Source organism: Oncorhynchus nerka, linkage group LG14 (assembly GCF_034236695.1).
Source record: "Oncorhynchus nerka isolate Pitt River linkage group LG14, Oner_Uvic_2.0, whole genome shotgun sequence".
In the NCBI taxonomy this organism is placed as follows: domain Eukaryota; kingdom Metazoa; phylum Chordata; class Actinopteri; order Salmoniformes; family Salmonidae; genus Oncorhynchus; species Oncorhynchus nerka.
In genome coordinates, this window is record NC_088409.1 from 80,916,475 (window position 1) to 80,944,373 (window position 27,899).

A 27,899-nucleotide genomic window follows, 5' to 3' on the forward strand; every position below is an offset into this window, starting at 1 on the left:
AATACTTTACATCAGTTGGGTTTTACATCAGTGTATTTTTTTTATTCAAGGATGAAATCACAAAATACATGACTGCCTCATCAATAAGCATATTTATATCTCATTACTTCCTCAAAGTGTTAAGTGCCCCTTAAACATCAAGTGTTACTTAAATATATCTTCGCTGTATTGGCCATGTCCGGTACAGCGGTGGGAACCTCTGGTCTGAATAGGTCAAATCTCCATCTACCTGCTGATAGTGAGAGTTTTCTTCACGCCTGGGCTCAGTATAACCACCCAGAGGGGTCTATTATAATGCAAGTTCAATGATTTAAACAGCTAACTTGCCAAAATATTCAGACTATTATACTTTTGTAGATAAGCATGAAATGAGGATGGTGTAATTGACTGAACAACCAAAATCACATATCTAAGTTTACCTTTTAATTTATGTTTCTGGTTGTTAATCAAAGTTAGCTGGCTAACTCATGAATCCTGCTCTGTCGTTTTACCCTCATGATGTGATTTTGATAATGCACACCAATGCATTTAATCAGTTATGTACACAAGCGCTGTAGACTTTTCATGGATCAACAGACAACTTCATGAGGTTGTAATACTGAAGAAGCACTTGGGTAAAATAGTTTGAACATTTTCAAAGCAGAGCAAACCAACAAACCCTGTGTTGTTAGGCTGGGCCCATAACAACAGGCTGTGATGTGATTGGTGGATGGATAAGGGAGTGACTTTGGTCACATCAGATTCCCATCTGATTGACAGCTTTCATTGAGTCACTGCTTGAAGTGGTAGAAAAACAACATACTGTGTTTGTTGGGTTAAATGTATAAAGAACTTAAAAATGCTTTCCCTATCAGCAGCTCAAAGGCTACAAGGTAAAGAACTCTTTTCAGGGAACCCCAAATCAGCATCATCAAACACTGTTCTGTTTTAGCTTAAAATATTAAGTGTTTTAAGCCATGTAGAGGTTACATATTTAAAAAGTGTTAGGGGTCAATAAATATCTAAACTGTTAAAGTAGTGCAAATCAAATATAGTAGGACCCCCCTCTCCTGACAGGTATGTGTAGACTGTTAGCTATGCTGAACTGGTTACCAGTATACAGCACTGGTTCCAGTGTGTACTGTAGTACTGGTATGGTACTTGTGTGTGGTAGTGGTCTCAGTGGGGCTGGAAGGTCTTGGCCAGATCCTCCATCACACTCATAAACTTCTGCTGCTCCAACTGGGAACTGTGGGTCCAGGCCAGGGGCAGGTGGGCCGACACCATCCTCCGATCTGACACACACAATACAATCTGTTTTACAACCTGGTTGGTTAAACGATAAGCATTTACTATTCACATTGTGATTGATCCATCCTATAGCCATGTCAATGAAGTTAGCTAGAACATAGAGTTCAACCAAAATGTAGGCCTAGCTGTTGACCCTAGATCCCCTGACATGTAATGTGTACATGCAGGCACAGAGATGAGAGGAGGTGTCTGTGACTCTATTGAAGTGTTTCTTTTCTATCCTGCTGTGCTGGGGAAGGTCACTGAGGTCGCCGCATTGGAGGGAGAGGGCATGTGTCAGAGGGGGGTTCCACTGTACTCTCTGGCAGTATCTGGTACCGAGAGCTCCAGCTGCAGTGGACCAATGCCAGAAACCCAGCCCAACCCACCGCCCGCCTGCTATCTCCAACCTTCCCCATCCTCTCATGCCCTCAGTCCAACCCACACAGACAAACACTGCATTCAGACAGCACTCGTCTTCTTTCTCTCCTTCTTCCCCACTCTAAACCCCTACCATATGCTCCAAATATCCTCTCTCATCTCTTTCTCTCTCTGTCACTATTCTTCTCTCTCTCTCTCTCTCTCTCTCTCCCCTTTCCCTCTCCTTCGACCTCTTTTCTCCAATTCTGACTGAGGTCCACTGTACCGAGAAGCCTGGCTGTTTTAAAGAGCTCTTGTTTTCTCCAGAAGCACATATTGAGAACGGGTTGTGAGGAGAGAGAGAGTGTGTGGATCTGACAGTTAACCCATGACACTCTACGCTAGACCTCACTTTGCTTTCTTACTGTAGCTTTCTCTCTCGCTCGCTCTTCTGGTCATGACCTCAGATACTTTACCATATAACACATATTAAATTGTTACCTGTAATTGCTAAACAAATGGGACGATCCCATTCTTCAGAAAATGCTTCACTTTGTTTGTGATACTTGTGTGTTCTGTGTCTCTTACTGCCTACCCTGGAAGAAGCTTCCGCTGGGCTTGGTGGCGGCGGCCTCTGAGATGGCCAACCACACCGTGGTGTCAGCCCCCTGCTCCGGGGTCCTCATACTGCCCTTCATAGACTGGTGGAAGTCAGGCATGGCATTGGCCACCGCTACAACTCCAGAGAGAGACGGGTCAGTAACACAGTTATTTTAGTGTATTATGTTCAAAACTGTTTTAGACGATATTAAAACAGCATTGGATTTATGTATTGAAATAGTAATTCTCATTTGAAAATGTCAACCTCCAAATGTGGATATGTGTTTACAATGTTGTCATACTTAGAACCAAAGCTGTTTGCTGTTGGTGATTATGTAGTTGTGGTGTATTGATACAGTACCCGGCGTGTCCACCCAGCCAGGGTGCATCACTGAGAAGTGGACGTTACTATGTGTCTTGGCCCACTGCTCTGTCATCACCACCTGTTGCCTCTGAAACACACACAATACATACACACACACCAGTAGCTGGGACCAGTTCAAGCACAAATCTCAAATGTGTCATGACTGTCCTGATCAGGTCAGGTTACAGGAGACCACAACCCTACAGATTATCTCTCAACCCCAACAGAGGAGGAGATATCTAGGGGTCTGAAGATGTGGGGGTTTTATGACCCCTCACGCCCCTGGTAAATCTCAGGCCACAGACAAATTCCTTTGTCCTGTTACTATGGAGAACCAGCCTCAGAACATTAAACATGAAATAAAGGGACTTTGGAACAATGGTTTTCGTCAGCCACAATGGTGGTCATGACGATAGATGGAATATGAAAATGTATGTCATTTTTGTTTTGTTATTAAAGGTTAATAGATGACGTTATTACGAAAACATTGTAACGTGTAGAGTTTTCCTAGTATATGTTTGATGTTTATACATTGTACGTTGTATGGAAAATGCCCAAATCAAAGAGAATGTTTTGGGAAAGATGAAATGTGAAGTTAGTTGTCTAAAATTGGATTTGAGTCAAATCTAGACCTTGCCCTCATAACTTGGTACGCCCAGAGAATTGCCCTAAAGGCGGTTACGCCCACTTCTGACCCAAGGGTATAAAACCTGTGAGTAAAGAATTTACAGACAAGACTACGTGACCCAAGCTGCAGCCAAGGTCTAAAAAGTCAACAAACCAAAAACGCAACCCAAGTTTGAAGACAAAGAAATCTTTTTCTACCCAAGCTACGGATGAGTAGCTGTGTCTAAGCGGGTGAATTCAAGTCGAACCACCTAGCCTCCATCTCCCATCGAATCGTGGTATCTACACTGTTTCATTCCAACGCTGTGAGCTCTGAGCTACAGAGTTGTCTGTCCTCAGAAGACCCCTTCCAGAGCAAGGGTGAGGGAACAGACTCCTAAGCAATTAGAAACTTTTAATCATTCGGTGAACAACAGTCGTCACATCAACAAATACAACGTCATGACAAACGCAACATTAAAATCGGACCTAGACCATGTCACACAAGCACAGACCAGCAAGAGACCACCACATTATGCATTTAATGGAATTGTCTCCAACCTTGTATGGCTCACTGGGGCCAAGGTTCCTCCTGCCATCCAGAACCTCTATACTAGGCGGTGTCAGATGAAGGCCCAAAAATGTGTCAAGGACTCCAGCCACCCAAGTCATAGACTGTTCTCTCTGCCACCTCACGGCAAGCGGTACCAGAGTACCAAGTCTAGGTCAAAAAGACTCCTTAACAGCTTCTTCTCCCAAGACATAAGACTGCTGAACAATTAATCAAATGGCTACCTGGACTATTTACATTCCCCCCCCCCCCTTAATGACCTTAATTACCTCAACTAACCTGTAACCCCACATATTGACTCGATACTCCCCTGTATATAGCCTCGTTATTGCTATTCTATTGTGTTACTATTGGTTGTTTTCTTAACTCTTATTTTCTTAAATAAGCATTTCACGGTAAGGTCTACACCCTCTGTATTTGGCGCATGTGACAAATAGCATTTGATTTGATGTCTGACGCAACACAATGTGACATGTGAGTCCCCGCTCCCCCGCCCCCTGCTCCCCTGTTCTCCCGCTCCCCCGCCCTCCCGCACTACTGCTCCCCCGCCCTCCCACTTCACTGCTCCCCCCACCCTCCCGCTCCCCTGCTCCCCCGCCCCCTGCTCCCCTGCCCACCTGCTCCCCCGCCCTTCCGCTCCCCTGCTCCCCTGACCTTGTGCTGTGCGTAGACCATGGTGCCATCATAGCGACCTATTTCTGTCTGCAGGTTCCCTGTCCTCAGCTTCTGGACCAGCATCCCTCCAGATGAAACTGTGATCTGAGGAGGAGGATTTAGTCAAATGACATCTAAGGACAATAACCATCAGTGGTGGTGCCAGTGGGTTGTGGGTTTCAAACTCACCACTCTTGGCTCTGCACTCTTCTCCAGTAAGGGAATCAGGCCCTTGGTCAGGATATACACACCTAGAGATAGAGAGAGATGTGTCTTTAAAAGGGTATTGAGACTGAAGTATTCACATTCACCTCTCTCATTGACTCACCCATGACGTTACTGGCAAAGCTCTTCTCCAGCCCCTCAGCGTTCACATCCCTCTCACTCATGATGCAGCCTGCATTATTTATCTGTTCACACCAATCAGTCAGTAAATAATCCTACATTATGAATACTGTACACATGTAATAATACATCAAACATGGGAATAAGCCCTACATTACGGGAAGGATGAAAGACAGAGGGAGCGAGAGACAGAGAAAGAACGAGATACAGAGAAAGAGCGAGAGACAGAGAGGATGATGATGAAAGGCAGGGTGATGAATAGAGGGAGAAAAATATATGTTACAAGGTTATCACTTTGAGTCAAACATATGTTCATCACTCACCAGTACATTCAAGGCTTTGTACTTCCTCTTGAAGGCCTCTGCAAACTCCCAAACCTTCCGTGTCTCAGACAGGTCCAGAATGTGGACATATATTTCCTGAAATTACATGATTATTACACTCTGGTTTATAATATCCAAACAGTGTAAAAAGTCCCCCACACAAACAATTTGAAGGTGAGTGAGAGGCCCAAACTCATTCACTTTATTTCCTGACTCCTTGACAATGTCAGCCCTGGCCTCCTCTGCTTTGTCCTTGTTCCTGCACACCATGTGGACTGTACCACCTGTAGACGGAATGGGGGGATAACAGTAGAGCAAGAGTGGCTGAACCAGCGGTGTATTCAGTGCGGTGAAACGTGATGATTCTCTTCCTCCAAAGACACACATGCATACACTCACACACACACTCTCTCTCCTCTACAGACACACACCGTACCTCTCTTGGCGATGGCCATGGCTGTAGCTCTCCCTATGCCACTGTTGGCTCCGGTGATCATGAAGACCCTGCCTGCCATGGACACCTCCAGGTCCTTTTCCACAAAGTGTTTGGCGGCAGAGAGGAACGCACTCCTGCAACACACACAGTTAGACAGACAGCGGTTAGGTGGAGAATATCAATCCACTGCTCCACTCCACAGGGAGGTAGAGGGGGACTGAGGAGCTCAGTAACAATACACCCTTTTCCACTTGAAATGATTGAATGATCGATTGAAAACAGATTATAAGAAAGTAGTTCAGTGCCAGCGCACATAGATGTCCTGGGGTCAGATAGATGCTGTCTCCCGCTCCAAACCTAAAATGAAGCAAATTCCAAACAGTTTAGATATTCAATCAGCAAGACAAAGGTCTAACAAAGGGAAAGTCTGTCGCATCATCTCTTAGGTAATGTGAGAAGGAGAGAGGAGGCGGTTCTGAGGCCACCGCTGGTGACACCGACAGTGGCCTGTGTGCCGCGTCAAGGGGTTCAATGGCAGCCATTGTTCCCAATGGGTGATTAAGGGAGCAAGGCGGTGCTGTGCTTAGGGATTTTTTTTGGCTAAATGCATGCTCTGTTTGGTGGTGTCATGCAGTGTAAACACTAGTGGAGTCCAGAGTCAGGGAGACTGGTTGGTCTCTGCAAGAAAACACAACATTGAACAAAGGAAGTGCTGAATAAATGTCAAAGACACCTCTTCAGTTGGATTTGATTGCTTTGTTTTAGAATGAGGAAAGGCAGTGTGTGGTCTGATGCTATGTTTTGTATTTAAAAATAAAATAATGTTTTAGTCTGATGCTATTGATAAGCCATTTATCAACAGTTCCACATGACGGCCTTGACTTGAGCTGGTGGATTTCCAAATAAGATTGCAAGCTTTATAGTAAACATTGATAACCCAATTTATTTAGTAATATGATGGCAAAAAGTTAACAGTTCTTCAACAGTTTTGTCCATTTAGCGGTTTTGACAGCAACACATCAGTAAAGTCTCAGGCCTATCCTGATTCTTAATCAATGAGGGTAAAACAAATCTAGAATCTATCTGAAACACTGTGATTAATTTAACACTATCATGCCAAAGGATGAAGACACATACAAACAAAAAGAGAGAATATACACATTGTTCTGGAAATAGGATGGATGTATTTTGTATTATTCAGTTTTATACATTTTATGGATTTAGTTTATATTTGTGACATTTGTAACCAGGGATTTAATTCCATGAAATAACCTGAATCAACAATAACAAATGTGTGCGTATGGACCCAAAAGATGTAGGACCAGTTATCAGTTGCCTACTGTTCTCCAGAGTAAATGTAAAAGCATGAAAGATGATGATGACAGACACACCATAGCAAAGCAAATCTTACCTGGTGAATTCAGTCATTCCTTTCAGAAACCAAGCAGAGTTGCGGTAAAGAGACATCGTTGTATTACCCATGGAATCCTCTCGTCCCGTCGTCTGTTATTGCACTCTCTCCTCCGGTTTTATCTTGGGCCAAACCCACGTGTTTGAATTTACATTGGATGACACCTTCGGCCACTCAGCGGCGACTAGGGAACAATAACTGAAGCACAATGAAATTCAGTGTCAACTGGTGTCAGCTCGACACTGTCCTTGATGTCTATAGGCTTGAATGAATGAAATAAAATATATTTCCTACTGAATCTTCAATAGGTGTACATGGCAAATTAATTATTCGCTTGCACAGCATTTCAAATGTAAATTAAATGTTTTTCAACAACCGCATATTTCAGTAACAGAATAACATTTTATCAGGGAATTATTGATAACGCTTCTGGGGGAAATTAAGCTATTGTCGGTTTTTATAGGCATGTAGGCTACAATAGAAAAAGCTCAAATAACACTCAATGTGTCTGGATATGAAAGAATAGACACACAAACACATCATTTGATTTGACAAGCAGGATGGTTTCTATATTTTATCCCAAACCAGTGTGTACAGTACACTGCAATCCACCTTTCCCAGGAAAGCTCCTGCGACAGGTGTGAACCAATCTCGACCAAGCAAAGCGAAAAACGGGGCGCGGCACAGTCTAGAGAAGGTGTGGTTTCGCAATTTAACCCACAGCATTGTGGGAAGGTTAACGATGCCTCTTCCATATGAATCATTTTTACGCAAGAATTTAGATAACATATTTTTCCTCAAGATTCGGCCTTAGCCTCACATTGCAGCTTCACGATGGTGAGTCAAATGTCGTCATTTGGTTCCAAGTTTTGACATATTTTACAGGGCAAGTATGGGGGCAAGCTCTCTTTATAGCATGCACCTGTCCAAAAGGTGAGTAGCCTACTGTAACTAACTGTGTGGTCAATGGCGCTCCAGCACACTTAGTTTCTTTGGCTGATCGTTGAACTTGAGTCTTGTCGCCTGAACCTGTTTGCCCAGAGGCTACATTAGCCTAAAGAAGCGTTGCTGTCATGTTTTTATAGTAGAACGTCTTGAAAGTCAAACTGGCCTTAAACTGGCCATTATAAGGCTGTCCGTGGAGAATTGTGAAATATTGTTTATGTCTGGCACAACAACCACTTATCAGTTAGAAGTGTTGTTTGGATTGCAACACATCTAGGCATAATGAGTATAATTGTGGGGTGTGTTCAAAGTGTCTGATTATGTGTGAGTGAGTAGCCTTCATGAATATGTCAATTTGTCTGTTACATGAGCATACTATGTATCATTCTGTGTATGTGAATAAGTATTAATGCAGTTACTGATTAACTAGGTCGTTAACAACATGGTTTGACCTGAGTGACACCAGATAACTTAAAGAACAAGAGGAACTATTCTGCTTCAATCTGTTGCCTGCAATAATACCCATTCTAGTCATTCTATTTCTATGATTTGGGTCCAAGTGGGTCAACTACCTGCCCCCTCTTCCCACAGTTGCGCTTCCTGCTGCTGTTCAGCCGGCAGGGGAAGCTGCGACTGCAGAAGTGGTTCACTCCGGTGACTGAGAGAGAGAAGAAGAAGGTGATCAGGGAAATGACTCTGATGGTGCTGGCTCGCCCTCCCCACTCCTGTAACTTCCTCCACTGGAGGGACCTCAAGATTGTTTACAAGAGGTGACTGAGGAAGTAGATTCTCTGTTTGGGGCTGGATCTGTCTGTGGTTTACCTTTGATCTCTTATACCCCCTTCTCTCGCTCTTTGATTTGGTTTATTTGGCAGATTATTTGTTTTCCTATTTTTGACTTCTGTCTTTTCTTTTGTCTGTTTCTCTGTTGACCCCTATTGCTGTCTGTTTCTCCGTTGACCCCTATTGCTGTCTGTTTCTCTGTTGACCCCTATTGCTGTCTGTTTCTCCGTTGACCCCTATTGCTGTCTGTTTCTCCGTTGACCCCTATTGCTGTCTGTTTCTCCTTTGACCCCTATTGCTGTCTGTTTCTCTGCCCTATTGCTGTCTGTTTCTCTGTGGACCCCTATTGCTGTCTGTTTCTCTGTGGACCCCTATTGCTGTCTGTTTCTCTGTGGACCCCTATTGCTGTCTGTTTCTCTGTGGACCCCTATTGCTGTCTGTTTCTCTGTGGACCCCTATTGCTGTCTGTTTCTCTGTGGACCCCTATTGCTGTCTGTTTCTCCGTTGACCCCTATTGCTGTCTGTTTCTCCGTTGACCCCTATTGCTGTCTGTTTCTCCTTTGACCCCTATTGCTCTCTGTTTCTCTGTGGACCCCTATTGCTGTCTGTTTCTCTGTTGAACCCTATTGCTGTCTGTTTCTCCTTTGACCCCTATTGCTGTCTGTTTCTCTGTGGACCCCTATTGCTGTCTGTGTTTCTCTGTGGACCCCTATTGCTGTCTGTGTTTCTCTGTGGACCCCTATTGCTGTCTGTGTTTCTCTGTGGACCCCTATTGCTGTCTGTTTCTCCTTTGACCCCTATTGCTGTCTGTTTCTCTGTGGACCCCTATTGCTGTCTGTGTTTCTCCCCTCTCACTATTGTCTCTGGGCTGGAACAGACTATGGTGCCTGTGTACTGTAGGGGTGTGGAGGGAGGGAGGAAGGGGGTAGACTGGAACCATCCTTGGCCCTTTTTATTAGTGGTTAATGTTTAACCTCTTAAAATCCTTCCTCCTTACCCACAAAAACAAACAGATGCACAAGTTAAATAATCACATTTTATTGGTCACATACACATGGTTAGCAGATGTTAATGCGAGTGTAGCAAAATGCTTGTGCTTCTAGTTCCGACCATGCAGTAACACGTGATCTAACAATTTCACAACAACTACCTTATACACACAAGTGTAAAGGAATTAATAAGAATATGTACATAAAAATATATGGATGAGCGATGGCCGAACGGCATAGGCAAGAAGCAGTAGATGGTATAGAGTACAGAATATACAAGGAAGGAAGTCTGGGACCCAGTTGCACAGGGCAGGGTCGAGAACCAGGGTCTCGCGCTTAATGATGAGTTTGGAGAGTACTAGGGTGTTAAATGGTGAGCTGTAATCGATGAACAGCATTCTTACATAGGTATTCCTCTTGTCCAGATGTTTTAGGGCAGTGTGATTGCGATTGTGTCTGTGGACCTAACAATCATTTTCCCACCTCTCCCACACTAACTTTACAAAATTCAAACTTGTACTGCTTTTCTTTCATTATTTGTGTTTTATGCATGAATATAATTGCTCACTGTTTGTTGTGGGCATTTCCTGCCCAAGTTTGCCCACTTTGCCAATGAAATAATTGGCAACATCAAATGGTTTTGTGATGAATAAGCCATCTGATTCGATGAAAGATGCAGTTGAATTTGTCTTTCTGCCCGTAATTTCATTTAAAGTACTCAAGTTTTTTTCCCATCATTCTTTATATCATTGATCTTTGCTTCATAATGAAGTTTATTTTTGTTGAGTTTAGTCACATCATTTCTCAATTTGCAGTAAGTCAGCCAGTCAGATGTACAGACAGACTTATTAGCTACTCCTTTTGCCCCATCTCTTTCAACCATACAGTTTTTCAATTCCTCATCAATCCATGGAGCCTTAACAGTTCTAGCTGTCAGTCAGTACTTTGGGTGGTGGACCATTCTTAATACACACCGGAAACTGTTGAGCGTGAAAAACCTAGCAGCGTTGCGGTTCTTGACACACTCAAACCGGTGCGCCTGGCGCCTACTACCATACCCAGTTCAAAGGCATTTAAATCTTTTGTCTTGCTCATTCACCCTCTGAATGGAACACATTCACAATCCATGTCTCAATTATATCAAGGCTTCAAAAACCTTCTTTATCCGGTCTCCTCCCCTTCATCTACACTGATTGAAGTGGATTTAACAAGTGACATCAATAAGGGATCATAGACTGACCAGGTAAAAGCTATCATGGAAACGGCAGGTGTTCTTAATGTTTTGTACACTCACTGTACAAGTTAAACACATAACAGACTAGAGCAGTATGTTCTACCCTAAGTCACTATTTGGCTTAAGCATGAACCTCTATAGTAAAGTGACTCTTGCATATAAACATAACAACCATAACCCTGTTCCTTGACCTCTAACCCCCTTGCAGGTATGCCAGCCTCTATTTCTGCTGTGGTCTGGAGGACCAGGACAATGAACTGTTGACCTTGGAGGTGCTGCACCGATATGTCGAGCTGCTGGACAAATACTTTGGCAACGTAAGCATGATGTACAGGCAATGCAAGGGCTGTTCATTGGCAGGTTAAGGTCTCTTTGGGGGACAATTGTTCAATGTAACACAGGGAAAGTTCAGATTCAATTGGTGAATAGCAACTAAATGTGCTTTAAAAAAAAAGTATGATCTTAATGGTGTCTAATTCCTCTCATTGATGTGCTGTTGTCGGCCTGTCTGCTCTGCTGCAGGTCTGTGGGTTGGATAACATCTTTTACTTTGACAAGGCCTACGTCATCGTGTGTGTGTACACGTTTTAGTTTACTATTCCCAAGAATACTAAACAAACAAAAATTCTGATAAGTGAGGAAATTTTGCTGGTCCTCAGTAGGAAAAAAGGCAATTTCAGGATTAGGGTTAAGGTTGGGGGTTAGGGAAAATAGTATTTTGAATGGGAATCAATTAATGGTCCTCACAAGTATAGTAAGACATGGCTGTGTCTGTGCTTGTGCATGTGTGTGGTTATTAGAGAATTACATGAAAAGTGGAGGCTTGTGCTGAGAGTAAAAATGAGTCAGTCAAATACATCAACAGAAGCATACAGACAAACAGACACTAGTTCAATCTAATTGTTACACTGACAAAACAGAAGTGATCTGAAACATAGGAAATGCAGCTGGCTACATTATTTCTATCATAAACGGAGCTGTGAGGGGAACGGCACCTCAGTACCTCCAGGCTCTGATCAGGCCCTACACCCAAACAAGGGCACTGCGTTCATCCACCTCTGGCCTGCTCGCCTCCCTACCACTGAGGAAGTACAGTTCCCGCGCAGCCCAGTCAGAACTGTTCGCTGCTCTGGCCCCCCAATGGTGGAACAAACTCCCTCACGACGCCAGGACAGCGGAGTCAATCACCACCTTCCGGAGACACCTGAAACCCCACCTCTTTCAGGAATACCTAGGATAGGATAAAGTAATCCTTCTCCCCCCCCCCCCCCCTTACTAGATTTAGATGCACTATTGTAAAGTGGCTGTTCCACTGGATGTCTTAAGGTGAACGCACCAATTTGTAAGTCGCTCTGGATAAGAGCGTCTGCTAAATGACGTAAATGTAAGTGTATCAGGAATCAGGATCCATAGTAAACAAATCATACTCATCCTGAGTGCTGCCTCCTGACATAAATGCAAGTGACTGCATCACCCTGATGTGCGACAGACAGGACTTGACAGGCAACCAAAAGAAAAGACCACTGGCTGACGATAGCCCCGTCATAGGCACCTCCCATAGCGCACGGTCTCTTTCTGAAGTCCCCTACAACCCTGCCTCGTTCTTTGGTCGATCTTGGGCGTGAGTCATCGATGGACTTTAACTGTGTACATGTGCATGCACACTGCAGGTGTGTGAGCTGGACATCATCTTTAACTTTGAGAAGGCCTACTTCATCCTTGATGAGTTCCTGATGGGAGGAGAGATCCTGGAGACCTCCAAGACAGCTGTGGGCATTGCTATGGAGGAGGCAGAGACACTACAAGAGGTGACCCCCCCCCCCCCCCCCCCCTCACACACACACACACGGTCACTTAAGTCTGACACACTTGGCAAAATATGTAAATATGTTTATTCTTTTCTCTTTACAGACAATGGAGGAGTATATGAGTAAACCGACCTACTGAACCAATAACAAGGACATGAGTCGAACCTTAAGACTGAAGAATCCTTTCCTCAGTTGCCATAAGTGCCACAACATTTAACATATTAAACTGTAATACACTCTTCCATTCAGACATCACACATAGTAATACACTCTTCCACTCAGACATCACACATAGTAATACACTCTTCCATTCAGACATCACACATAGTAATACACTCTTCCACTCAGACATCACACATAGTAATACACTCTTCCATTCAGACATCACACATAGTAATACACTCTTCCACTCAGACATCACACATAGTAATACACTCTTCCACTCAGACATCACACATAGTAATACACTCTTCCATTCAGACATCACACATAGTAATACACTCTTCCACTCAGACATCACACATAGTAATACACTCTTCCACTCAGACATCACACTCTTCCAGTAATACACTCTTCCATTCAGACATCACACATAGTAATACACTCTTCCACTCAGACATCACACATAGTAATACACTCTTCCACTCAGACATCACACATAGTAATACACTCTTCCACTCAGACATCACACATAGTAATACACTCTTCCAGACATCAGAATACATCAGACATCACACATAGTAATACACTCTTCCATTCAGACATCACACATAGTAATACACTCTTCCATTCAGACATCACACATAGTAATACACTCTTCCACAGACATCACATAGTAATACACTCTTCCATTCAGACATCACACATAGTAATACACTCTTCCACTCAGACATCACACATAGTAATACACTCTTCCATTCAGACATCACACATAGTAATACACTCTTCCACTCAGACATCACACATAGTAATAGACATCTCTTCCTCTTCAGACATCACACAGTAGTAATACACTCTTCCATTCAGACATCACACATAGTAATACACTCTTCCATTCAGACATCACACATAGTAATACACTCTTCCATTCAGACATCACACATAGTAATACACTCTTCCATTCAGACATCACACATAGTAATACACTCTTCCATTCAGACATCACACATAGTAATACACTCTTCCACTCAGACATCACACATAGTAATACACTCTTCCATTCAGACAGACATCACACATAGTAATACACTCTTCCAGACATCACACAGACATCACAGACATCACACATAGTAATACACTCTTCCATTCAGACATCACACATAGTAATACACTCTTCCACTCAGACATCACACATAGTAATACACTCTTCCATTCAGACATCACACATAGTAATACACTCTTCCACTCAGACATCACACATAGTAATACACTCTTCCATTCAGACATCACACATAGTAATACACTCTTCCATCAGACATCACACATAGTAATACACTCTTCCATTCAGACATCACACATAGTAATACACTCTTCCACTTCAGACATCACACATAGTAATACACTCTTCCATTCAGACATCACACATAGTAATACACTCTTCCATTCAGACATCACACATAGTAATACACTCTTCCATTCAGACATCACACATAGTAATACACTCTTCCATTCAGACATCACACATAGTAATACACTCTTCCATTCAGACATCAGACATCACACATAGTAATACACTCTTCCACTCAGACATCACACATAGTAATACACTCTTCCATTCAGACATCACACATAGTAATACACTCTTCCAATACACTCTTCCATTCAGACATCACACATAGTAATACACTTCTTCAGACATCACACATAGTAATACACTCTTCCATTCAGACATCACACATAGTAATACACTCTTCCATTCAGACATCACACATAGTAATACACTCTTCCATTCAGACATCACACATAGTAATACACTCTTCCATTCAGACATCACACATAGTAATACACTCTTCCATTCAGACATCACACATAGTAATACACTCTTCCATTCAGACATCACACATAGTAATACACTCTTCCACATCAGACATCAGACATCACACATAGTAATACACTCTTCCATTCAGACATCACACATAGTAATACACTCTTCCACTCAGACATCACACATAGTAATACACTCTTCCACTCAGACATCACACATAGTAATACACTCTTCCATTCAGACATCACACATAGTAATACACTCTTCCACTCAGACATCACACATAGTAATACACTCTTCCACTCAGACATCACACATAGTAATACACTCTTCCATTCAGACATCACACATAGTAATACACTCTTCCATTCAGACATCACACATAGTAATACACTCTTCCACTCAGACATCACACATAGTAATACACTCTTCCATTCAGACATCACACATAGTAATACACTCTTCCATTCAGACATCACACATAGTAATACACTCTTCCATTCAGACATCACACATCAGACATCACACATAGTAATACACTCTTCCATTCAGACATCACACATAGTAATACACTCTTCCATTCAGACATCACACATAGTAATACACTCTTCCATCACACATAGTAATACAGACATCACACATAGTAATACACTCTTCCACTCAGACATCACACATAGTAATACACTCTTCCACTCAGACATCACACATAGTAATACACTCTTCCATTCAGACATCACACATAGTAATACACTCTTCCACTCCATCACACATCAGACATCACATCACACATAGTAATACACTCTTCCATTCAGACATCACACATAATACACTCTTCCATTCAGACATAATACACTCTTCCACTCAGACATCACACATAGTAATACACTCTTCCACTCAGACATCACACATAGTAATACACTCTTCCACTCAGACATCACACATAGTAATACACTCTTCCATTCAGACATCACACATAGTAATACACTCTTCCATTCAGACATCACACATAGTAATACACTCTTCCACACATCACTCTTCAGACATCACACATAGTAATACACTCTTCCACTCAGACATCACAGACATCACACATAGTAATACACTCTTCCACTCAGACATCACACATAGTAATACACTCTTCCACTCAGACATCACACATAGTAATACACTCTTCCATTCAGACATCACACATAGTAATACACTCTTCCATTCAGACATCACACATAGTAATACACTCTTCCATTCAGACATCACACATAGTAATACACTCTTCCATAGACATCACACATAGTAATACACTCTTCCATTCAGACATCACACATCCTTCCATTCAGACATCACACATAGTAATACACTCTTCCACTCAGACATCACACATAGTAATACACTCTTCCACTCAGACATCACACATAGTAATACACTCTTCCACTCAGACATCACACATAGTAATACACTCTTCCATTCAGACATCACACATCTTCCACTCAGACATAATAGTAATACACTCTTCCACTCAGACATCACACATAGTAATACACTCTTCCACTCAGACATCACACATAGTAATACACTCTTCCACTCAGACATCACACATAGTAATACACTCTTCCACTCAGACATCACACATAGTAATACACTCTTCCATTCAGACATCACACATAGTAATACACTCTTCCATTCAGACATCACACATAGTAATACACTCTTCCACAGACATCAGACATCACACATCACACATAGTAATACACTCTTCCACAGACATCAGACATCACAGACATCACACATAGTAATACACTCTTCCACTCAGACATCACACATAGTAGACATCACACTCTTCCATTCAGACATCACACATAGTAATACACTCTTCCATTCAGACATCACACATAGTAATACACTCTTCCACTCAGACATCACACATAGTAATACACTCTTCCACTCAGACATCACATCACATAGTAATACACTCTTCCACTCAGACATCACACATAGTAATACACTCTTCCACTCAGACATCACACATAGTAATACACTCTTCCATTCAGACATCACACATAGTAATACACTCTTCCACTCAGACATCACACATAGTAATACACTCTTCCACTCAGACATCACACATAGTAATACACTCTTCCACTCAGACATCACACATAGTAATACACTCTTCCATTCAGACATCACACATAGTAATACACTCTTCCATTCAGACATCAGACACACACATAGTAATACACTCTTCCATTCAGACATCACACATAGTAATACACTCTTCCATTCAGACATCACACATAGTAATACACTCTTCCATTCAGACATCACACATAGTAATACACTCTTCCACTCAGACATCACACATAGTAATACACTCTTCCACTCAGACATCACACATAGTAATACACTCTTCCACTCAGACATCACACATAGTAATACACTCTTCCATTCAGACATCACACATAGTAATACACTCTTCCATTCAGACATCACACATAGTAATACACTCTTCCATTCAGACATCACACATAGTAATACACTTCCATTCACATTAATACACTCTTCCATTCAGACATCACACATAGTAATACACTCTTCCACTCAGACATCACACATAGTCAATACACTCTTCCATCACACATAGTAATACTCTTCCAGACACTCTTCCCTCATCACACATAGTAATACACTCTTCCACTCAGACATCACACATAATACACTACACATCTTCCATTTCCACTCAGACATCACACATAGTAACATCACACTCTTTCCATTCAGACATCACACATAGTAATACACTCTTCCACTCAGACATCACACATAGTAATACACTCTTCCACTCAGACATCACACATAGTAATACACTCTTCCATTCAGACATCACATAGTAATACACTCTTCCACTCAGACATCACACATTCCATTCAGACATCACACATAGTAATACACTCTTCCATTCAGACATCACACATAGTAATACACTCTTCCATTCAGACATCACACATAGTAATACACTCTTCCACTCAGACATCACACATAGTAATACACTCTTCAGACATCACACATAGTAATACACTCAGACATCACACATAGTAATACACTCTTCCACTCAGACATCACACATAGTAATACACTCTTCCATTCAGACATCACACATAGTAATACACTCTTCCATTCAGACATCACTCTTCCATTCAGACATCACACATAGTAATACACTCTTCCACCATCATCACACATAGTAATACACTCTTCCACTCAGACATCACACATAGTAATACACTCTTCCACTCAGACATCAGACATCACAGACATCACACATAGTAATACACTCTTCCATTCAGACATCACACATAGTAATACACTCTTCCATTCAGACATCACACATAGTAATACACTCTTCCACTCAGACATCACACATAGTAATACACTCTTCCACTCAGACATCACACATAGTAATACACATCTTCCACTCAGACATCACAGACATCAGTAATACACTCTTCCACTCAGACATCACACATAGTAATACACTCTTCCACTCAGACATCACACATAGTAATACACTCTTCCATTCAGACATCACACATAGTAATACACTCTTCCATTCAGACATCACACATAGTAATACACTCCACTTCACACATAGTAATACACTCTTCCACTCAGACATCACACATCACACATAGTAATACACTCTTCCACTCAGACATCACACATAGTAATACACTCTTCCACTCAGACATCACACATAGTAATACACTCTTCCACTCAGACATCACACATAGTAATACACTCTTCCACTCAGACATCACACATAGTAATACACTCTTCCAATACACTCTTCCACTCAGACATCACACATAGTAATACACTCTTCCATTCAGACATCACACATAGTAATACACTCTTCCATTCAGACATCACACATAGTAATACACTCTTCCATTCAGACATCACACATAGTAATACACTCTTCCACTCAGACATCACACATAGTAATACACTCTTCCACTCAGACATCACACATAGTAATACACTCTTCCACTCAGACATCACACATAGTAATACACTCTTCCACTCAGACATCACACATAGTAATACACTCTTCCACATCAGACATCACACATCACACATAGTAATACACTCTTCCACTCTTCCATTCAGACATCACACAGACATAGTAATACACTCTTCCACTCAGACATCACACATAGTAATACACTCTTCCACTCAGACATCACACATAGTAATACACTCTTCCACTCAGACATCACACATAGTAATACACTCTTCCACTCAGACATCACACATAGTAATACACTCTTCCATTCAGACATCACACATAGTAATACACTCTTCCATTCAGACATCACACATAGTCTGTTTTATATAAGCACTTTCTAAAAGATGCATTAGGAGTTTTAGAATTCAGGAGTTTGTTTTAAAACACAGTTTTACTTTTTTTACTTTGAGATATTCTTTTGTGTTTTTAGTTTAAACTATTTTATAATGACATTATATTTGATAGGATCATACAGGTTTTAAAAAATTGTAGCCTACTTTGCCTTATGTGATTTTCAAGCAAATCAATGTTATTTTAGAATATTGCAGCTGCTTTTTCAAATGTTTTAATTCAGTTGTGAGTTGATACAAACATTAGCATTTTGAAAGTCACATTTATTATTTGAATTCTATGTTGGCTAACGTAGCCATTGCCTACACAAGCATAGTGCCTTATTGTAATATTTATCAGTAGTCAACCTCTAGCCAGAGGGTTCTAAGGCTGAAGTTAAAGGTGGACATTTTGGAAAGTGTTGCAATACCGTTAAAGTTGTACTGTCTGAGTAGTTTTGTTTCCAGAATAGTCTTTTAAATGTTAGTTGGAGTACGTTGTTTCCAACTTTTGAAAATGGATTATTGCTACTTTATTAGACAATATCTTGGTTTTATAGCTGGAATTGACTAGAACTACCCTGCTTGCCCCAGGCTAAGTTCGTTGCAACATGAGTTGACCCATGGTGCTAAAATCATAGAAATAGAATCTCATTCTGTGTGTCAGAAATGCCCAATTTCATATTTGCTCATTATTGTAGCTCCAAATGGATTACAATATACTACTAGCTTACCTGTCAAACTAAGATATTTGCTTGATCGAGGCTACATGTTGTTGCTGACACATTGAGGCAGATGGTGTTTTGAATGTGATATTCTGCAGCCTGTTCACCATCTCTGTTCACCATCTCTGTGAGGTCCAAATGAGTAAACACTACACAGTAAGGAAAAAATAAAGTCAATGCTTTATTCATCTCATACGTCACACATTACCGAACACATGTACGAAATATAATTTACGAGGAAGAACACAAGTGGATGTGAAGAATCCAACACTGATTCGGCTGTATGTGCACTGAAATGTATGGCTAGTTTGAAGTGGTGTGTTGTTTTATCTAGCCTATCAAAAACATTGAATATTATGCCACACACCCAGTTACAACCATCAATAGGCACTCCCTTATAGCTACACCAGATCAAGTTCATGTATAAATTGGCTATTAAAGCATGAGCTGTAGTAAATCTACTGAAGAGACTAAACTCCATTGCATGTATTTATTTTTCAAAATACTTTATTATGATTCCCCCCCCCATCAAAAACAATGATATAATATGTAGCTACATCTCCCCCATCTACATTCCTTTGACAGTTTTGGCGTAAAGGTCCTTATCTTCGCCCTCTTCGGTCTCTGGGTTCAGAAAGCCTAGAACTTTCAGAAGCATGTCGTCATCCAAGCCATGCATTTGCAAAGCACCGCCTGTGTCCTCGGGGTCTGACTGCCTTTTCTGAGGCTGGCTTTTGTCTGAGTCCATTTGGTCAAAGTAGTCCTGTACTGCCTGCTCGAACTTTCCTAGCACATTATCGTCTTGTGAGGGAGGCTGCGATGCGCGCTTTTTTTGGTCTGCCTTGTTTGCTGCCTGCGGGTACTGCACCAACATCTGGGCAGCCAGATACGTCTCCAGCTCGTCTTCGTCGACAGCGTTGTCATAGTCGCCCTTTCCTTTCTCTGGGACGTTTGGCTCAGAGAACATGTAGTCTTTCTGCCTTCCAACTGGTGCGTAAAACCTTAACGGTGGGCTTGTATGCTGTTTCTGCTTCTTGAGTGCGGGTGCGTTCTGATTTGCCACACTTCCCAGACCGAGGATTTTTTGAATGTCTTCTGTGTTTATTTCGTATGGGACGTTGCTTGTTTGGGTCTCAGGCAGCCGTCTGTTGAAGAATGTCTCTAGAGGGATCTTTTTTTTCTTAGGGTAGATCTGAGTTAGTTTGTCCTCTACCCTGGCGAGATCGTTGGGTGTCCGAGAATGTGCTTGTGTCCTCAGTGGTGTCCTGTCCTGTTTTGTCATCTCCCCACTCTTCAGCATGTCCATCAGGTCTTCTGGTGGGATCTGTAGTTTCTGGGAGATTTGGATGAGCTGGTAAATGGCTTGTGGATCTACCGGCTTGTCGCTGTACAGAGTTTGAGTTGCCCTCCTCTCTTCCCTCTCCTCTTCTTCTAGCTCTCTCTTCCGCTCCTCCTGCTCTGTTTTCTCTAACACTTTCAGAAGGTAGTAGTCGACCAGTTTGGTGATGTCATCTGCGTCATGTTCTCCCGGACCCGGGTGGCTCGATCGCTTGACCTCCTCAATCTCCTCATCTTCATTGTCATCATCCTCTTCATCATCCTCCAAGCCTCTGTCAAACTCCTGCCTGTTGTCACTCTCCTCGTCCTCCGTCTCCACCTGCTCCTCTAAGGGTGCCCAGTCCTCTCCCCCCATCACATCCTCATAGGCCAGATTCCTTACCCGGAACATGTCGTCATCATCATCCTCTTCATCATCCTCAGTCTGGCGTTTGTGCCCAGCCTTGGCGTTGGCTATCCTCCCCAGTTCCTCAAACACAGACTGCAGGTTGGCCAGGTTCTGGGGTGTGTACTTCCCTTCCATGTTCTCATTGGTGCGTTTGAAGGGGCTCTCGCGGCCTGGGGCTCTGCTTTCTTCCTCACCGCCCTCATCTTCAAACATCAGTGGGTACTTCCTGTGAGGCCGGTTGGTATGCTGCTGCTGTGACCATGGATATGCCACGCCCTCTCCCAACTGGCTCTCCTCATTCCACGGTCTCTGCCCTTTGCCCAGAGTGTGGCGGGCTACACTGGGCCTCACAGGGGCTGGCTTGGGGCCCTTCTCGGTCTGCTCGAGGGTACTCAGCACCGCCTGCAGCCACTCCTGGGTCTTTTCCTCCTTGTTGTGCTCCCCTTCCTCATCCTCCTCATCCTGGTCCTGGCCGATATTACGCTGACTGGTCTGGGCAGGAGAGGCTAGCCTCAACATGGAGCGGAGTTTCTCTGAGTCTGTGTCCATGTTGGTGGTGTCGTAGTCTGGTTTGAGTGGAGCCTGCTCCTGGGGGGCTGGCGCCCCTCCCCCGGTACGCTGGCGGAGGCTCTCAATGTACTCCAAGGCCTTGAGCATGTCTGCGTTGGTGGGGAGGTAGGGGGTGTCTACTTGCTGGGGGTCCAGCTCACTGCCTTTCAGTCTGTGTTCTCTGAGAGAGGCCCCCTGGACACTGCCAGAGCCCAGGAGGAAGAGGAGGAGCAGGGAGAAGAGGAAGGCCATCCCTACCGAGGAGAGCGTGGGGAGTGATGGCATGGGTTCTTCAGCCTGGAGACGACAGACACAACAGGGAGAGAAGTGTCAATGCTGACCTTTAGGTTTAGGATAAGATTTGTTTCACTGGTCAGACCATTATGTACATATTTCTTTCAAACAAGAATATGTTAAAGGACTGTGCAGCCAATCGTGATTTTCTTGTGTTTTTATATATATTTCCACACTGAGGTTGGAATAATATTGAAAATTCATGCTGGAGAAATTGCTCTTTAATTTAACATAATCCCAGTAAAATACTTAACTGTTACCCAGAAATGATTTGATATTGAGATAAAATGGCTGCAATGGACCTTTTGTAATGATAAGACCAGTTTAAATGCTTTTGTAATGATCAGCTCTCATGATCCTCATTTAAATTCTGAAACCTTTCATTTTCAGACGTGCCATTTTATTCCCGTTTGACGCTTCAGATATATTGCTATAGTTTACCAGTGATGGTGATATGCAATGCGATTTTAAATCTCTGGATAAAAACTAATCTGTTGAATGCCCAAATTATTGTTTGCGGGGCAGTAATAGTATGGGTATTCAACTCGCCTGTAAATCTCATTCGTTTTCAAATTGCTGCCTTCCGGAATGAGTCACAATCTAGTTGTCTAGGTAACCCTTCGGCTGATGCTGGCTGCTGTCGAAACACACTACCTACACACAAGACATCTCTAGCGCACTAAAACGCTGTTGTATTTGTTGCACGAGCTTTTTACTGATAAAATGCAATGGAACTTTATAATCATACACCTAATTTAGATAAAGATATTGAACACGGCTACTTATAAACCAACTAGTGGATTAATTGGTTTTGAAATCAAATTATTGCTTAATTTAGGCAACTTATCAGTTTAGCCTACATAATTACTGAAAACAAACTATAATAAACTTTAGTTAGTCTAAGAATGACAGAACAGATTATGTATCTCTTCACTGCGGCAGACCTGTTTGCAATGCATCAGGTTGGTTGCAAAGCTAAACGGATTTTAAAATGGACAAACATATTAAACGAACTGAAAATAGTCTAATTAAAATCCATTTTCTCAAAATAATAATAATTTCGATGTAGGCCCTGTGTAAAGTCTTACCTCTGCAAAATAGTTTCAATTGATCGTCGTGAGTGAATTTAGCATCTCTTTCTCAGTGTGAGCGCGAGCAGGGATTCTGTGTTCAGCACCAGGGACAGCTCCTCCCATTATATGAGGCGCCACTTGACTCGTGCGTCACTGCGACATACGCAATACTAGATCCAAAGAAACATCCAAACCCAATTAGAACTGGCTCACATTCGTTCAATTATTTTATAATCTCTTAACCTCAACTTTCAATTGGAAATGCTGTCATTGTCTAATTGTATTGGTTAACCAATAGTGATGAATATCTGGACATTAAGGACGTGATTAATTAGCCCACAGCACAATGTCTATTTAGATGGTCATAGACCTATACAACCATGCCCACGAGTTCGCCAGTGTATAGGCTAATTATAGATTACAGGCCCAGCTATAATAATTTGTACAGGGACATGAGACTACGTTAAGTATTTCGTATGCTACATACTGCTGCATTATTTGTGTTTACAACTAAACAGTTGTGTAGGCTATTACATAAACGCTACACAACATTTTGGATAATAATCCTGGCCAAGCAAGGAGAAATGAAACATCTATTGATTTAAAACATATTGGTAGAGATCACTTCCTGTTCCCATATTGCGCCTCATCTCCTCCTAATCAGGTAGCCTACCATAACGGCTGATGTTCGCAGTAAATTGTGATTTGTACCTATGCGTCAACAAAAAGGCGTTCGCGGGCGTCCCTCGTGACAGAGAGTAAAGTCCATCGATGACTCACTCACGCCCAAGATCGGCCAAAGAATGATGCGGGGTGATGAGGACTGCAGAGAGACCGTGCGCTATGGGAGGTGCCTATGACGGTGCAATCGTCAGCCAGTGGTAATTTATTTTGGTTGCCTGTCAAGTCCTGTCTGGCGCAGGTCAGGGGGAAGCCGTCAGTTTCATTCATACATTTACGTCGGGAGTCGGCACTCAGATGTGTACGGTAGTATGATTTGTTCACCTGATTTCAGATATGCTTTCAGATATCACTTCTGTTTTGCCATTGTAACAATTAGATTAGACTGGTGTCTCAGTGTGTCTGTATGCTTCTGTTGATGTGTATGGCTAATAGACCAACCATATTTTACATTCAGCACAAGCCTCCACCTCATGTAATTCCCTATTTACCGCAAGCATGCACACACACACACACACACACACACACACACACACACACACACACACACACACACACACAAGCAGTAAAGGAAGTAAGGCTCAAGCAGCTTGGCTAATTGCTTGTGGGGATGCTCTGGGTAAACAGAAACCAATTACCACTCAGTTCCACCCTCTCCCTCCTACAGCCCATCCGCCCAAAACACTGGACTTTAAGGTCAAATAGAAACTTTCTTGCAGGCTTTTAATTAAGTCTCAAGTGTAATTACAGTGATATACATATTGTTGTAATATCTGCATATCTTGCACCATCTGTTTGATGTAATATCAAATTGTATCAGCCTATTAGAGAAACATAACCTGTTATCTCCAAGTGCCTCATACTAATCAACCTGCTTCATCCTAGGCCCTGGTTGTAGCCTGAAGACTGTCTGATTTCAATAAGATAACATCAGTGAAATTCAGGCCAATTGGTTATTAATGCTTGCTTGGCATCATATAGACATTGATCTGTAGTAGGCTATTGCTCTGTTCAGTAGCAGGAATACCCATACATCTGACACATCTGTACTAATTCTATTTGAATTGATCTAATCAATCAAATTGATTCCAATGCATACCAATTATCCATATGACATGCTGATCTCATATCATAGGGAAACTGCATCATGACCGATACTACTCCTTAACCCCACCTGTAAATGTCCTGACAGGGTGGAAGGAGGGAGAGAGAGGGATACATTGTATTGGTCTAGAAGCTTTGACTGCACTGTCTCAATTTTCAGGTGGGCCATGTCCCTCTTTGTGTATGTATGATATGGGCTGGTTGTCTCAACTGTTGTCTGTATGTGTTTGCATATATCTCTGTCTGTGTTGTGACTCATGTTCATGCCCCACTGAATTCTGTACATTTGTGGCAATGGCATTTTGCTTCAGATATACATTTGTGTGTGGGAAGACTATGAAATTATTTCAATATACTCCAGCCTCCAGAGCCCCAGAACGCCATATGAATACTCATCAATGTGGCATAGGCCTTGTTATTGTGAGGGGATTTACAGGTAGATTACAAAGGCGTCAGTATTATCAAATACGTTTTAATGTCACGTGCACAAGTACAGGGAAATGCCTTCCTTGCAAGCTCTAAACCCAACAATGCAGTAATCAATAACAATGTAATACTAAAAATAGCATAAGGTAGAACAGAAACACGAGAAATAAAAATAGGAAGAACATGAGAAATGATAGAGTAGATATGTATAGGGGGAACATGTCTAACCTTGTGTAATTTGTGAGGCATCTGTGTGTGGTTGTAATTGTAGCTCGACATACGACTCTTACATAAATGTGCCCTTTTTGATTTTTCTGTTTTCATCTCCAGCTAAAAAAGGAACACTATTTGTTTATTTCAACAAGAGGATGAGTCAGACGTAGCTTTTCTACTGACAGATTGTGCTCAGAGCGAGAAATCGTAGACGAACACAAACATCCTCTGCTGTTGGTGGATGTGAGATGAAAAGCAGCTTTATTTTCAAACTATAATTATGATGTAAATGTTGAAAAAAGTGCATTCGTTTGGAAGTTTTTTTATTTTGTATGAAAGGATTGACGAGGGTGATGCAGCGATTGAGAGGACAATGAGGGAAGTACAGTACAGAGCCCCGAGGAACACCACCAATTCAAATATGTTCTTTCAAAAATATAGATGTCTCTGCTTTTTGTTGTTGAGTGCTCCTTTCTACCTCAAATGAGTCCTTTTTGGAGGTTTTTCTTGGTAAACCCGTCTCAATCTAGATGTCTTAACCTGCATTTCATGTTGATCAGTGATGACCCATCATTCAGGGCAGGTGGAGCCCCACCTGTTTTGAACCCCACATATCAGTTAGATTGCAATATAAAAAACATTTTGTTTAATAAAGCCACATTAAAACATGGTCTCTTTTTTTGCTTTCTCGAGTAAGGCAGCTCCAAACTGTAGGTCTTTCAGCCTTGCTCAGTCCTTTTTGTGGTGGTGGGGCAGCCAGCGGAAAATACAGATTGGCTCAGTGTTCTGTCACTCATGGGGACACTACATTCCCACCAAATCTAACGGTAGAGCTCGAGAATTCAAGCCCCTTGGGTGCTGCCATAGAGTTACATGAGAAGTGCCCATCCAAGAAGGTGCAAGGTCATTGGCTACAGATTGAATTATGTAAAATCACCTTATATCTACAATAGCTTTGATTGGACTGACTTCATACTTTCAGTCTTAGCTAGCAGTCATCATCGTGAATCAAGTCTACAATCTACTGGCAAATCCTTTTTAAAGCTTGTCATATGCAGAGAAATTATGAAGAGGAATGATAGATAAAACATATTGGTGCTCATCGGCCATAAACATTACACAACAAGTTGGAAATCGCCAATTCAACAATGAGTGGTTTGGAAGGAATCAGTGGCTAACTGCAAGCATTGCAGAGCAATCACTAGCCTGCTATTCAGTGGAGTGGGTTTGTGTTCCCAAATATGGGTTTAAGCGTATCTTTTCCAAGGTTAAAATGATAAACATTCAACATTGGCCATGCTGTCAATCCAGCATGATTTATGCGCGCTCAAAACAACTAACTCTGAACTGGGAAACCTGACTTCAGTGAGTTCAAGACAACTGGGACCTCAGGAAAAAAACTAGCTCCGACTGGGAAAATACTTTTTGAATGGTTATCCAACTTGGAATTGTAAATCAGGAACTCGGGCCTCTTTCTAGACCTATGACCAGAAGATCACTGACGTCATCATGATTCAACCTTGTTTTTTTTTGTTCCCAGTTGTCTTGAAAGCACCATAAATCCAGAGAATGCCTGACATTGACAACATTTCCCTACGAAGGACCGCATCACCACCTTTCTGTTCAAGTGAGTACAGAACAACAAGGTGAATCCAAAAATCTATTTCAGTTGAAGTCGGAAGTTTACATACACTTAGGTTGGAGTCATTAAAACTCGTTTTTCAACCAATCCACACATTTTTGTTAACAAACTATATGTTTGGCATGTCGGTTAGGACATCTACTTATGTAAGACACAAGTCATTTCTCCAACAATTGTTTACAGACAGATTATTTCACTTATTCACTGTATCACAATTCCAGTGGGTCAGAAGTTTAGATACACTAAGTTGACTGCCTTTAAACAGCTTGGAAAATTCCAGAAAATGATGTCATGGCTTTAAAAGCTTCTGATAGGCTAATTTGACATCATTGGAGTCAATTGGAGGTGTACCTGTGGATGTATTTCAAGGCCTACCTTCAAACTCAGTACCT

At 42.0% G+C, this 27,899-nt stretch overlaps 3 protein-coding genes across 4 annotated transcripts; 1 reads left to right on the plus strand and 2 right to left on the minus strand.

Moving 5' to 3' along the window:
* Positions 1-21: 21 nt before the first annotated feature.
* On the minus strand, positions 22-7,044 carry LOC115122060 (dehydrogenase/reductase SDR family member 12-like). Of its 2 annotated transcripts, none has more exons than XM_029651229.2 (10): positions 6,940-7,044; positions 5,529-5,662; positions 5,294-5,376; positions 5,093-5,188; positions 4,753-4,834; positions 4,614-4,675; positions 4,425-4,529; positions 2,591-2,681; positions 2,225-2,362; positions 22-1,274 (listed from the first exon to the last, which is right to left on the minus strand). In XM_029651229.2, exons 1-10 carry the CDS (start codon positions 7,008-7,010, stop codon positions 1,159-1,161), a joined length of 978 nt encoding a protein of 325 aa, XP_029507089.1. In that variant the 5' UTR covers positions 7,011-7,044; the 3' UTR covers positions 22-1,158. The 2 variants fall into 2 exon arrangements, with proteins under 2 accessions (XP_029507089.1, XP_029507086.1); XM_029651226.2 differs by having other exon boundaries at positions 2,225-2,368.
* A 620-nt stretch (positions 7,045-7,664) lies between these two features.
* Positions 7,665-13,245, plus strand: LOC115122061 (AP-1 complex subunit sigma-3-like). The gene is made up of 5 exons (XM_029651230.2): positions 7,665-7,776; positions 8,476-8,654; positions 11,099-11,207; positions 12,561-12,698; positions 12,802-13,245. The coding sequence occupies exons 1-5, from the start codon at positions 7,774-7,776 to the stop codon at positions 12,835-12,837; spliced, it is 465 nt and encodes a 154-aa protein (XP_029507090.1). The 5' UTR covers positions 7,665-7,773; the 3' UTR covers positions 12,838-13,245.
* A 6,644-nt stretch (positions 13,246-19,889) lies between these two features.
* LOC115122058 (secretogranin-2b) lies at positions 19,890-23,674 on the minus strand. The gene is made up of 2 exons (XM_029651224.2): positions 23,457-23,674; positions 19,890-22,371 (listed from the first exon to the last, which is right to left on the minus strand). The coding sequence occupies exon 2, from the start codon at positions 22,357-22,359 to the stop codon at positions 20,368-20,370; it is 1,992 nt and encodes a 663-aa protein (XP_029507084.2). The 5' UTR covers positions 22,360-22,371; positions 23,457-23,674; the 3' UTR covers positions 19,890-20,367.
* Between the last annotated feature and the right edge of the window lie 4,225 nt (positions 23,675-27,899).